The sequence below is a fragment of the Borostomias antarcticus genome (assembly GCF_949987555.1).
Source record: "Borostomias antarcticus genome assembly, chromosome: 14".
NCBI classification, from domain to species: domain Eukaryota; kingdom Metazoa; phylum Chordata; class Actinopteri; order Stomiiformes; family Stomiidae; genus Borostomias; species Borostomias antarcticus.
Window position 1 is genome coordinate 6,558,653 of NC_140247.1, and position 12,998 is coordinate 6,571,650.

At 47.8% G+C, this 12,998-nt stretch overlaps 1 protein-coding gene across 1 annotated transcript in view; it reads left to right on the plus strand.

Moving 5' to 3' along the window:
• Positions 1-12,998, plus strand: part of flt4 (fms related receptor tyrosine kinase 4) — a gene marked incomplete at its 3' end in the record, with an annotated part of 66,200 nt that overhangs the window by 34,047 nt on the left and 19,155 nt on the right. The window contains exons 6-10 of the mRNA XM_084449130.1: positions 6,072-6,211; positions 6,605-6,776; positions 6,933-7,050; positions 7,495-7,667; positions 8,502-8,667. Of these exons, the coding sequence (XP_084305256.1) occupies positions 6,072-6,211; positions 6,605-6,776; positions 6,933-7,050; positions 7,495-7,667; positions 8,502-8,667 (769 nt within the window). The remainder of the gene's footprint in view (positions 1-6,071; positions 6,212-6,604; positions 6,777-6,932; positions 7,051-7,494; positions 7,668-8,501; positions 8,668-12,998) is intronic.

Below are 12,998 nucleotides of genomic sequence, written 5' to 3' on the forward strand. Positions count from 1 at the left end.
TTGCGCAGTTGAGCTTTTCTGTCCGACGCGCGTCCACGAAAAAGTTCACGTTTATGTGAAATGTAGACGCACGTTCCCGGCTCTCTCAGCTCTCCCCGCTTTGATTTAGCAATGAAAACCGGCTTGCATATTAACCTGTTCTTGTCAAATATATCCATTGGAGAAATTATTTTTTCATCCAGGCATCTTAGTTTTAACAGGTTAAATATAACTGAACATGTTTTGTTTGCTAGTAGATGGTATTCATTCCGTTCGCGATAACGTTATTGCAGCCAGGCTAAATTCCTCCAGGGAGCCAGTGACCGGCGAGTTGAAAAGCTTCACTCCCCGCCAGCAGGAGCTTTGGCCGCGGCTACCGCATCTCGGATAACCCGCTGAGTTCGTGGCTGCTATTTCACATTCGCCCTTGATCAATCCCAATACCGATCCATGGTAATAATGAATCAATCGTTCAGATCGGCAGTGCTGCATGCAACATCATTGTTAGCTTTATTAACATAACCATAGCCTACATTTATCTCTCTAACGTTAGGCTATCCATCTTACACCAGTCGGCCATTCGATAGCTAGAAGCGGTCAACGCCAATGTCGTTAACGTTAGTCGTAAACTTCACTTTAGATTTCGAATCCTGGGGGCTTGGTAAAAGGGCGACTAAATATACGCCCTTTTTGGTTGATAGATCGCGTTGTTGGGGCGGAAGAGTGCGTACGCCAGAAATCTCGGAAAAGACCGTGTAAAAAAAAGCGTACCTCAATGATAAATGAGGCCCCTGATTGGTCAAGTCACGCCTCAGGAGACACGTCACCGTGGAAACCAATGCAGCTGCTTAAGCTGTGCTTCATAGCCATGGATGTATTAATAGAACACACGCACAATTAATGCTGATGATCATTCAATGATGATTCCACAGCTTTCATCTATGACATCATAGAACAATCATAGCCATATAAAAGACAGCAAATAAGAAAAGATCCATCACACATTCCGTCTCCTCCTGGAGTGCATTCACCATTAATTTCCTGTGAACATTTCAGACTTTCCTGATGGCTTTTCGGCATTTAAAGCTTCTCATTGGAGTTGCTCTCTTGGTGGCTGCGGCCAAGATCGATCCTTCGGACATCAAGGCCTTCAGAGAGACCCTGATGTCTCTCACTGTGCCTGACCAGTGGGCTGCCTCTCCGCCCACTAGAACGGACCGCGTCTTCATCACCCACGACTGCCACTTACTGGACCATGACGATGGCCGCTTTGCTGGTCTTCAAACGGGGACAGAGACGCCCGACGCCCAGCAGATGGAGACCAGCATGTTCTGGGTCTGGGACCTGTTAGCTAAGACCTTTGCGACAAAGAACACCAACGCCCAGCAGAAGACGAGAGTAGCCCTGGTCATCCCCATGATCGAAACACCGACAAGGGTCAGCGCTTTGGACAGCGGCGCAGAGAAGAAGACCGGCGGGTTCTGGGACTTCTCAGCTAAGACCTCGGCTAAAATAGTCCTTGCTGTGGGAGTTACGTTCCTAGGAGCAGCAATGTTCTGCCTTCTGCGAGGAATTCATTAGGGCCAGTCCTCCAGGTAAACTGGGGCAGCATGGAGGGGACTGAGGAGGTGCAGACTGGCCAATAGGAGGAGACTGACAGAAACCTCTGATATTTTATTTTTTGTTTGTTGTAATAGTTTAATAAAAGTGTCAAAATGTATAGGGTATCTGTTTTTGAGGCTTTGTTGTACACTAGGCTTACTAAATGGGCTCTGGTAGCCTAGGGAGAAAGAGAGAGGGAGAGAGAGACCTGTGGTATTTGGATTTGTGGTACTTGAACTTGTGTCTGCGTTGCTGGCTTGCCATCATGGATGTATTAATAGCTTATAGCTTGCCATACTCACCAACCTTGGGACCTCAGAAATAGGGAGCATTTCCAAACCAAATTGCGGGGGGGGGGGGGCATTAAAAGCATTACAAATTAGACATTAAAAGCATTAAAACTAAATGTGAAACATTATATATATATATATATATATATATATATATATATATATGTGTGTGTATGTGTGTGTGTATGGAGCAATTGTTTTTAATGTCCGACTTTTGTCTGTCCTGTTCAGTAAATGTGCATCTGTCCTAATTTATTGTAGCCTATCTACTACACAACCTAGTTCAAATGTATGAATCTCCCGCGGAAGTCAGGAGGGTTGGCAAGTAGGCTATGGTCACTGCTCCCCAGTAAAATTGAATAATTGAGGGGTTACTTACAGTACAAAAAAAGTACAGCATTTGTAGAACTCGGATGTAACTACATAAATTGCCATGCAAAGCCAGAGACTGTTGCTTGTAGACGACAAGACTGCTGTAACAATTCAAGTGTGGAGGCTACACTGCATTGAAGGTGGGTTGGCTTACTTGACAGTGCACACAGAAAACAGACACCACAAAAAAAGGGCTTAAAGCAGGTCCAAAACAGCAGCAGGTCTGGTTGAGGTGTGAACTCGTCTCCTAAAAATGGCTTGAGCTGTGAGGATAAGAGGAGGCACACTGTAATTTGCACAGACAGCTTCAGTGGTAGTTTTAAAGTATTTATTTATAATAATAAAACAGATGATAATAAAAATATAATAAAAAATAATAAAAAATAATGTGGGACGCATGGCCATGGAGCACATGTGTGTCATACACTGGGACAGCTACATCCACAATATGTAAAATGAGAGCACAGAACAGACCCACTGAGTGGTTTGGCTGGGGAGGATGAGAAGAGGGAGAGGAGGAGGGGGTGGGAAAGGGATGAGGAAGAACAGTGAAATTAATGAACAATGTGATGGCAACAAATATGTCTTGGTACAAAAATGTACTTAGCCTATGTATACTAAACTAACAAAAAAAAGAGCAACAGCAGTATGTTCATCATCACATAAAAATAACACACTGATTTATTTGAGCTGTTCTTATTAAAAAATAATGCTTTGTCAGTTGAAGTTGCAATCCAGAGGAGGTGTAGGCCAAAGCAACTTCACCCACTCCGGATTGTTGCTTCAAGGGACCGCAAGATGTTTCTTAAAAAAAGGTCATTTCCCAAAGTGGATAAATGACATGTTTGGGTGTTTTCAGTCAACGTTGGCGTTGACCGCTTCTAGCTATCGAATGGCCGACTGGTGTAAGATGGATAGCCTAACGTTAGAGAGATAAATGTAGGCTATGGTTATGTTAATAAAGCTAACAATGATGTTGCATGCAGCACTGCCGATCTGATCTGAACGATTGATTCATTATTACCATGGATCGGTATTGGGATTGATCAAGGGCGAATGTGAAATAGCAGCCACGAACTCAGCGGGTTATCCGAGATGCGGTAGCAGCAGCCAAAGCTCCTGCTGGCGGGGAGTGAAGCTTTTCAACTCGCCGGTCACTGGCTCCCTGGAGGAATTTAGCCTGGCTGCAATAACGTTATCGCGAACGGAATGGATACCATCTACTAGCAAACAAAATATGTTCAGTTATATTTAACCTGTTAAAACTAAGATGCCTGGATGAAAAAATAATTTCTCCAATGGATATATTTGACAAAAACAGGTTAATATGCAAGCCGGTTTTCAATGCTAAATCAAAGCGGGGAGAGCCGAGAGAGCCGGGAACATGCGTCTACATTTCACATAAACGTGAACTTTTTCGTGGACGCACGTCGGACAGAAAAGCTCAACTGCGCAAGTACAAAAGTCACCGGAAGACCAGAAAAGCACAACTGCGCAAGTACAAAAGTCACCGGAAATAGTCAAATGACTACAAATTTGCCAAGATGGCGCGGTTCAATAGGGCTTCATTGTTGATAGCGGTCAGTGAATGGAGTGACTGTATCCAGTTCTATTAATACATCCATGGTGTGCACCTGCCCTTTCCTCTCGGCCGGAACTATTCGCTATCTTTCTGTGGCTGCCTATCGCTCATTTATGTCTTTAGGGGCTGCTACCCGCAGCCACAAGGTGGCACTGGCTACAAATATCAGTAACTTAAATATACAGAAAATGGCATTTACTAATGGTTCTAACATCACCTCTCATTGCATGTGTGTGTATGTGTGTGTGTGAGTGCATGTGTGTGTGTGTGTGTGTGTGTGTGTGTGTGTGTGTGTGTGTGTGTCATTGCTGTAAGACTATTAATAAGCAACTTTGACTTAATGGCGCGTTCATTTATAACTGGGAGGTGGCAAATTGCGACTTGCTATTAGGAATGATTAAATAAAATGGCGCATGAACTCGCACGTCCTCGTCGCAAATTCGGATATGTTTCTCAGCCCCCAGTTGCCGGCTGACGTCAATATCATATCATATCATCATCATATCATTCGCTATAGCTCGAATGCACACAGGTCGGAGGTAGGTATTTTGACACTTGCGACTTGCCACCTCCGACCACAAACGAACGCACCATAACTCTTCAAACCCTGGCCTACCCCAGAGAACCTTGTCTATACTCTCAGATAGAGGGTTCTGAAAGGGTTCTTCTGTTGTACCTGTACAGCAGGTAGGGGAACACATTGAAGAACCTTTTAAGAACCTTTGTCGTTTCCCTGTAGAACTGTTTATTTGGTGAGAATTATTTGGAATCTGGAACCTTTCCATGATTAAAGTTCTACCTGTAATCAGAAAGGGGTTCTAAAGTGTTTTTAAGAGTTTGGACACTAGAATCAATTTAAATCATGAGAGGAGAAAACCGTCAGGAAAGCTGGAGGAGGTTTTTACAAGCCTAGCTTCACTCTGCCAGCGGGCAAGCCAATAATACTCTAATATCTGTTAGAATAGAAGCTAGAGGAGATATATCTTTCTGTCTCTAAATCAAATATTTCATTTAATTGCTTGGCTTCGAGGCCATGCTGGTGGCAGCTTCAGTGTGAGGAGTGGAGACAGATCAAGTAGAATGGGAAAGTGATTAGATTGTGCTGAGTCCCGGAGGTGAGAAGACCCCGCCACCAGCCTCTCTCCCGTCAGGGGTGTGACTGAACTCTGTTAGACCTGCAGCCCTCAGTGTTGTCTTATGAGATCATTCACCACACACTTCAGATCTGAAGGTGACTCACACCCGCAGCCCCAGGCCAAGAGCAACAAGCCAGCGGCTCTGAGGGAAGTCTGAAAGGTACCCGGCCCGGCCCACCCCCATCGAAATGCCAATGTAGCGTTACAACAAACAGGCGCTCTCACGTTCTGAGACGTTATCAGCCTCGCACCGGCTCCTCCGCTCTAGTGACAGCGGATGGAGCCAGCTTGAGTTACACACTTAAGAGGAATCTTAGGCTTCAGTGCTTCTCGACAACTCAAAACCTTTACCGCTTGATCGTGTAGGAGGTGAAAGACTGGATAGGTCTCCGCAAGCCTTTTTTCCGCTCCGTCAGAACCCCCTCGCAGCAGGACAGCAGACTGACAGGAGTTGAGCAAGTGGTGAACATTAAAACGAGTAGGTGTTCAGCGAGGGAAGGAGGTAACCTGGCACTTAACTCAAATTCCTCCTGGCCATAGAGCTCTCTCCCTGTGCTGAGAGTCAAATGGGGCTAGTCTGACTTTAGGACAAGCCTCTCATTGGCGCTCATCAGATTCAATACCCCGCCCTTATTTGGCAAAGGCATTGTTGAAAAAAAAAAAAAAGATTAGCGCTGCCTAAGACTGGTTGTGATTGGTTCTTCCCCGCATCCCAGATTGATAATGGGTTGCAGCCAGACCTTGCTCCAGCGCAGGCGGAGTGTGGAGATCGGGTTGACTAGGCGAGACTAGTGGGGCACATCAGCAGGAAGGAGGAGCCCATGGCATCAGTGATGGAGTTGGATGCGCTGGAGGAGGCTCACTTCCTCTAGGGTGGGAAAAATGCTGACTATGTCTCTGTGACCCCCCCCCCCCTCCCCTATCGATCTATCTATCTATCTATCTATCTATCTATCTATCTATCTATCTATCTATCTATCTATCTATCTATCTATCTATCTATCTATCTGCCTCTCTCTTCCCTCTCTCTCTCTCTCTCTCTCTCTCTCTCTCTATCTCTCCCCCCCCCCCCTCTCTCTCTCCCTCTCTCCGTTTTTCCTGCCCGGACAGGAAGTCAGGTTTATGATGTCAAGCTGTTTCCTGAGGATTCTGTGGAGCTCATAGTTGGGGAGGCCCTCACTCTGAATTGCACCGCAATGGTGGAGTTCAACACTGGCATGGAGTTCATGTGGTCCTACCCAGGCAAACAGGTACCGGATATAACCATCATGGCCTGACACCAAGTATATTAATACCAAGTATTGAGCTACATGTTTTTCACATACTGTCTTATTGTTCTATTTTATTTGTCCTGTATTTGCTACTGTGTTTCTGTGTTTGATTGATGTAAAGTACTTTGGTCAACCCTCTATACCCCTCAATGTGCTCTATAAATAAAGATTGATTGGATTGGATTGAGACCAACAGGCATGGTTCCATGTGGAGCTTGGTCTCTCTCTCTCTCTCTCTCTCTCTCTCTCTCTCTCTCTCTTTCTCTCTCTGTCTGTCTCTCTTTATCGCTCTCTGCCTGTCTCTGCGTGTTATAAATATCCACGTACATTAATCACTGTCATCTGACAAGAGGTTAAATCATGTGTCTCCAGATGAATGCTTCGGTGAACATCCAGTACCAGCGGACCTCTCTGGACAGTTCGACCGAGGCTGTCAGCGTCTTCACCATCCACAGCGTCAACGTCACCGACACAGGGTCCTACACCTGCACAGCCCACACCACGGAGATTACACGGGAACTGGCTACACAGGTCATAGTTCATGGTAAGGAGCTGGCTACCCAGGTCATAGGTCATGATAAGGAGTTGTCTACTTGGGTCATACTTTACAGTAAGGAGCTGGCTACCCAGGTGTCACTACTGCATGCCTCTTAGATTCTGAAGATCCATGGATGGCTTTCATGACATGTTTCTCCTCCAGAGAAGCCCTTCATCAGCCTGGGCTACAAGAACGGGCCGGTGCTGGAGGCCACGGCAGGGCAGAAGTCTCTGAGGCTGCTGGTGAAGATGTCTGCCTACCCCACACCAGAGACCCAGTGGTGAGACTTCTTCTGCCAGAAGAGATACACATCTCTTTTCAGATCCTGACCCTTCAGGCGGCTGATATTTCCATTCCCTTTCATCTGACACCTACAATAAGGCCTTTTTCTGCATTCGATAAGACATTTATATTGTGTGTTTAGGTTCATGTGATTAGATTCAGCATTGATGTGGCAGGCCTATAAATAATGAAAAACATGTTGTCACTTCAAGCCTGGGGTCATGTGCTGTGGATAGAAGGTCTGGATGAGCGATATGGAACCTGGCCAGACTCTATTATGTCCAGAGAGGCCTGGAGCCATGAGACAGCAGGATGTTTAGTCCTGCGTCCTTTATGGCTGTGTATGTGTGTGTGCGTTTGTGTGTTTATGTGTGTGTGCGTGTGTGTGTGCGTGTGTGTGTGTCCGTGTATGTGTGTGTGTGTGTGTGTGTGTGTGGTGCAGGTATAAAGACGGGAAGTTGATAACCAGACGTCCAGAGTTCAACAGGATAAAGACACACCAGCACCTGGAGATCAGGGACGTGTGCCAAGAGGATTCTGGGAACTACACCGTGGTTGTGAGGAACAGAGCCTCGACGCTGGAGAAGAGACTCACCTACACACTCACCATCAACGGTACTAAACTACAGATCAACTGGGAATTCAGCAGAGGCTGTTTGTTCGGAATGATGCAATACTTGTGTGATGAGACCCCCCTAAGCCCAAATACCCCTTCCCGGATCTTGGGGGAATTGCTCTTGGTCTAATGGTAGATGTTTGGGTTCCCATGTGGAAGGTCGGTGGTTAAACCCCCCCCCCCCCCCCCCCCTCTGGAGACATGGACCCTGGAAATGTGGGATTGTATTCAGATGTGTGTGACTTCTGGAGCTAGCATTCATTCAGAAACTCCCCACAGCAACATCCCCTGTTCATATATTTCCTTGAGGAATGGCGATGGGAAAAAGAGAGGAGATTAAAATGTTAAATGGCTCGGGACTTAGCTAGCTTCGTATCAGTCCTGCCTCAGCCTGGCTGAAGTCATTAGAATCACACTCTCCTTATCTCCTTTACACCCCCCCATTCCCCCTCTCTCTCCCCTCTCTCCCCTGCTCCCCCATTTCCCCTCTTTATCCCTTCTCTTTCTCCTCTCTCCCTCCTTTCCCCCTTTCTCTCTCTTTCTCTTTCTCTCTCTCTCTCCCCCCTTTCTCCTCCTCCACCCCTATCTCCCCCCTCTCCCCTCCTCTACCCTTCTCCCCCCTCTCTCTCTCTCTCTCTCTCTCTCTCCCCCTTTCCCCTCCTCCACCCCTATCTCCCCCCTCTCCCCTCCTCTACCCCTCTCCCCCCCCCCCTCTCTCTCTCTCTCTCTCTCTCTCCTCTCCTCTACCCCCCACTCTTTCTCTCTCTCTCCCCCTCTCTCTCTCTCTCTCTCTCTCTCTCTCTCTCCTCTCTCCTCCTCTGTCCCTGTGTCAGTCCCCCCCCAGATCCATGAGAAGGAGGTGGCGCCTCCCTCCAGCCCCTACCACAGCGGCAGCAGCCAGATCCTGACCTGCACCGCCTACGGACACCCCGCCCCCTCCATCACCTGGCACTGGAGGGCCTGGAGCCCCTGCAGCCTCAACAGCACCCAGCGCAGCCTGTAAGAGAACACACGCACACACACACACACACACGCACGCAAGCCCGCACGCACACACTCACGCACACACACACACATGGATGCACGCTCGCACACACACACACGCACGCAAGCCCGCACGCACACACTCACGCACACACACACACATGGATGCACGCTCGCACACACACACACGCACGCAAGCCCGCACGCACACACTCACGCACACACACACACATGGATGCACGCTCGCACACACATACACGCACGCACACACTCACACTTGCACACATTATGCACGCACGCACACATACACACATTCACTTTAGGCAGCTGCGTATTGGCTCCACTTTAGGCAGCTGCGTAACCGCTGTAGTGCCGCGATCAGGCGAGCCAAGTCTGAATTCTATTTGTCCGAAACGACTGAGAATTGAAATAACCCCAGAAAATTCTAGAAAGCTATTAAATCAATCTCAGCTAGCGACATTCGTAATGAATTGCCTCTTTGCATCGTTAAGGACTCTATTTCCATCTATGAAAGGTTGGCCATGTTGGAATGTTTTAATGAACACTTCATTGCCTCTGGTTCCCTATTTAATCAGCTGTTGCCTTCAAAAACCTCTCCTCCTAACTTGTTTTCTGATGATAATTTGGATGGCCAACACTTCTATTTTTCTTCCTTCACGGTTGAGGAAGTTTATAGTGCCCTTTTATCGCTAGACACCAAAAAACCTGCTGGTCTAGATAATTTGGAACCACATTTCCTAAATGTATCTGCTGATTACCACTGTCAATCATTTTTAACCTTACTCTTACGCATAACTCCCTTCCTAAAACCTGGAAAGCTGCCCATGTTCTCCCTCTGTTAAAAGGGGGTGATCCCACATCATTAAACAACTATAGGCCCTTCTCCAATTTATCCGTTTTATCGAAGGTCCTCGAACGACTAGTAAGTGACCAACTGAAGGAGTTCCTGAGTGCAAATAACATTCTGTCACAGTACCAATCTGGCTTCAGGAAGCAACACAGTACCAGCACCGCCTCATTAAAGGTTGTAAATGATATAATTGAGTCACTGGACCTCAAGAAGTCCTGTGCAGCTCTTTTCATTGACCTTTCTAAGGCCTTTGATACTGTCGACCACCACGTTATAAAGAAACGGTTAATCAAAATTGTCTTATCTGAGCAGGCTGCCTCTCGGATAGATCTCAGTCTGTGAAGTTTGAAGGCACCTCCTCTAGCATACTAGGTGTTACCTCAGGTGTCCCACAAGGCTCTGTTTTGGGACCTCTTTTATTTACCATTTATGTAAATGACTTGGGCGATCTAGTGTACATGCATGCCTCAACCCAATGTCTCCATCGGTTGGACACTGTGTATCACAGTGCCCTGAGGTTCATCACAGGCTACAGAGCCCTGACCCATCATAGTGTCTTTTATGCTAGAGTTCAGTGGACATCTCTAACCTCGCGCCGGCTGACTCACTGGCTTATTTTTATTTACAAGGCCATCCTTGGGTTACTCCCCCCTTACCTCAGTAACTACATCACACTCAGAACCAGTACATATGCCCTGCGCTCAAACAACACCATTAAGCTCTGCACCCCTAAGGTTCGCACCAAGCTCGGAAAACACACATTCATGTTCTCTGCCGCTGTAGCCTGGAACCGTCTGCAATCTAAATTGCAGCTTGCTAAACTGATCTCCATTAGGGCCTTTAAAGGTGCCCTGAAGGATCTGGAGGAGGTCTGGGTGGAGGTCTGGGTGGAGGTCTGGAGGTAGGTCTGGGTGGAGGTCTGGGTGGAGGTCTGGGTGGAGGTCTGGGTGGAGGTCTGGGTGGAGGTCTGGGTGGAGGTCTGGGTGGAGGTCTGGGTGGAGGTCTGGGTGGAGGTCTGGAGGTAGGTCTGGGTGGAGGTCTGGGTGGAGGTCTGGGTGGAGGTCTGGAGGTAGGTCTGGGTGGAGGTCTGGGTGGAGGTCTGGAGGGAGGTCTGGGTGGAGGTCTGGGTGGAGGTCTGGGTGGAGGTCTGGAGGCAGGTCTGGGTGGAGGTCTGGGTGGAGGTCTGGGTGGAGGTCTGGGTGGAGCCTGCAAATGCTCCCTTGGCTAGGTGCTCTGCTGGAAACCTATTCTGCAGTTTTTTCTGAGTGTGTCTGTGTGCTTCTTGAATGCCTTGCTGTGTGCTGCTCCATGTGGGCGTGTGATTTGTCGTATGCTGCGTGTTGATCATGCTATGTCATACTGTGTTCTATTGTGTCTTGTGGACGTGTGCATGTGCCCTGTTGGTGTTTTGATGTTGTGTGCTGCTCCATGTGAGCTTGTGATTGTCTGTTTTTGCTGCTACTGATCATGCTATGTGGTATTGTGTGCTATTGTGCCTTGTAGATGTGTACATGTGCCCTGTTGGTGTTTTGATGGTGTATGCTAATGCTTTGCTGTGTTTTTATGTGCTTTTAATGTTTTTTGAATTGTCTGTTTGGGCTGTCTTGTCCAGGGCACCTTTGTAAAAGAGACATCTGTCTCAATAGGACTTCCCTGGTAAAATAAAGGTTTAATAAAAAATAAAAAACACACACGCACTCACGCACACACTCATACACATGCATGCACACACACATACACACACGCACACACTCACACACATGCACGCACACATTCACACACGCGTACACACATTATGCACACACACACACACACGCACGCACACACTCATTCAGGCACATGCAGAGGAGAGGAGAGGGAGAGGAGAAGGAGGAGGAGGGGGACACGTTGAGGGGAGGAGAAGGGAAGGTGGAGAGGGAGGGGGAAGGGGTGCTGCATGTGAAGAGTGATGTGTCGACCAAACAACAGGAAGCAGGGTGGAGAGAGAGAGGGCATGCTAGCATCCTCTGGCCATGAGAGAGAGAGGGAGGGAGAGAGAGAGAGAGACGGAGGGAGAGAGAGAGAGGGAGGGAGAGAGGGAGAGGGAGGGAGAGAGGGAATGGAGGAGAAGGAGAGTTGGAGTACGGCAGAGCAGACATCACTCTCATACACACATATGCACGCACACACACACCCATGCAACACACACAAACGCACACCTACACACTCAAAACACACGTGCACACACACACACACACACACAGACATTGAATGAGTCTGTCGATGGCTCCTCAGTGGGAACAGAGAGCCGTCTCTCACAGAGACCCTCCCTGCTAGACAGAGCTGTCGTCTCTGTCTCTGAATACAGTATGTGACACAATATCCTGCTAAGTGTCCTACATCTTCATCTTCATCGTCTTCCTCTGAGCTATGTTATGGAAATTATTGCATTTTTATGATCTTTCTGGGTGGGAATGATTGATGAGTCCAGAGAGGGCATAAGCATCCTTCCTCTGTCTCCTTATCTAGCGTCTTTTCTGTGTCTGCGCATCATTTCTGTGTCTCCTTACCGAGTACACTGTGTGTGTGTGTGTGTGTGTGTGTGTGTGTGTGTGTGTGTGTGTGTGTGTGTGTGTGTGTGTGTGGTTAAGCGGCACGGTGGCACAGTACATAGCACTGTCGCCTCACAGCAAGAATCCTGGGTTCGATTCCCGTTTGGGACTGGGCGTCGGGGATATTCTCCCCAGGGTTGTCAGGTACTCAGCTGGGGTATCTCAGGTGGGGTATCTCAGGTGGGGTATCTCAGGTGGGGTATCTCAGGTGGGGTATCTCCCGGGCTTTCTGTGCAGAGCTTGAAGTTCTCCCCGTGTTCGCAAGGGGTTCCTCCCAAGAACCCAATACGAAAAACATGTAGAAGAACAGATGCTCTTCAGTCCTGTCCCTGACCAGGACCTGGACTGAGCACTTGGACTTGGACCTGGCTGCCCCTGGAGGAGGACAGCTTGGATGGGTGAAATGCAGAGGACAAATTCCAGTGGCGACCGCTGAAATGCATGTGTTGTGTGTTCTGTGTCGCCGCTCAATTCCATGCGTGTTGGCATGTAGCCAATAAAACCACCTCCGCGCTCCTGTGTTGTAACTGAACATTAATTTAAATGGCTTTGTAACAGTAGACGTGACTGTGACAGCATACCTCCCAGACTGAGTGAATGTTAATAAGGGAACAAGCAATATCATGCTGCTTGTTTTCTCCTCACTCCCTCAGAGAACCACTAAACAAAAACTAATTTCATGTGTCGCTAATTACTAATTTCATGTCTCACTTGCTCTGTTATGACATTCACACTTGTCCATAATAGAAACCAACCATGGAATGTTGATTGTTCTATCAGAACACAGAGTGATTTTCCTTTCTCTGAGTGTGTGGCTCTCCTCTGCTCTCTTCTGCTTTACTCTCCTCTCCTCTGCTCTCTTCTGCTTTACTCTCCTCTCCTCT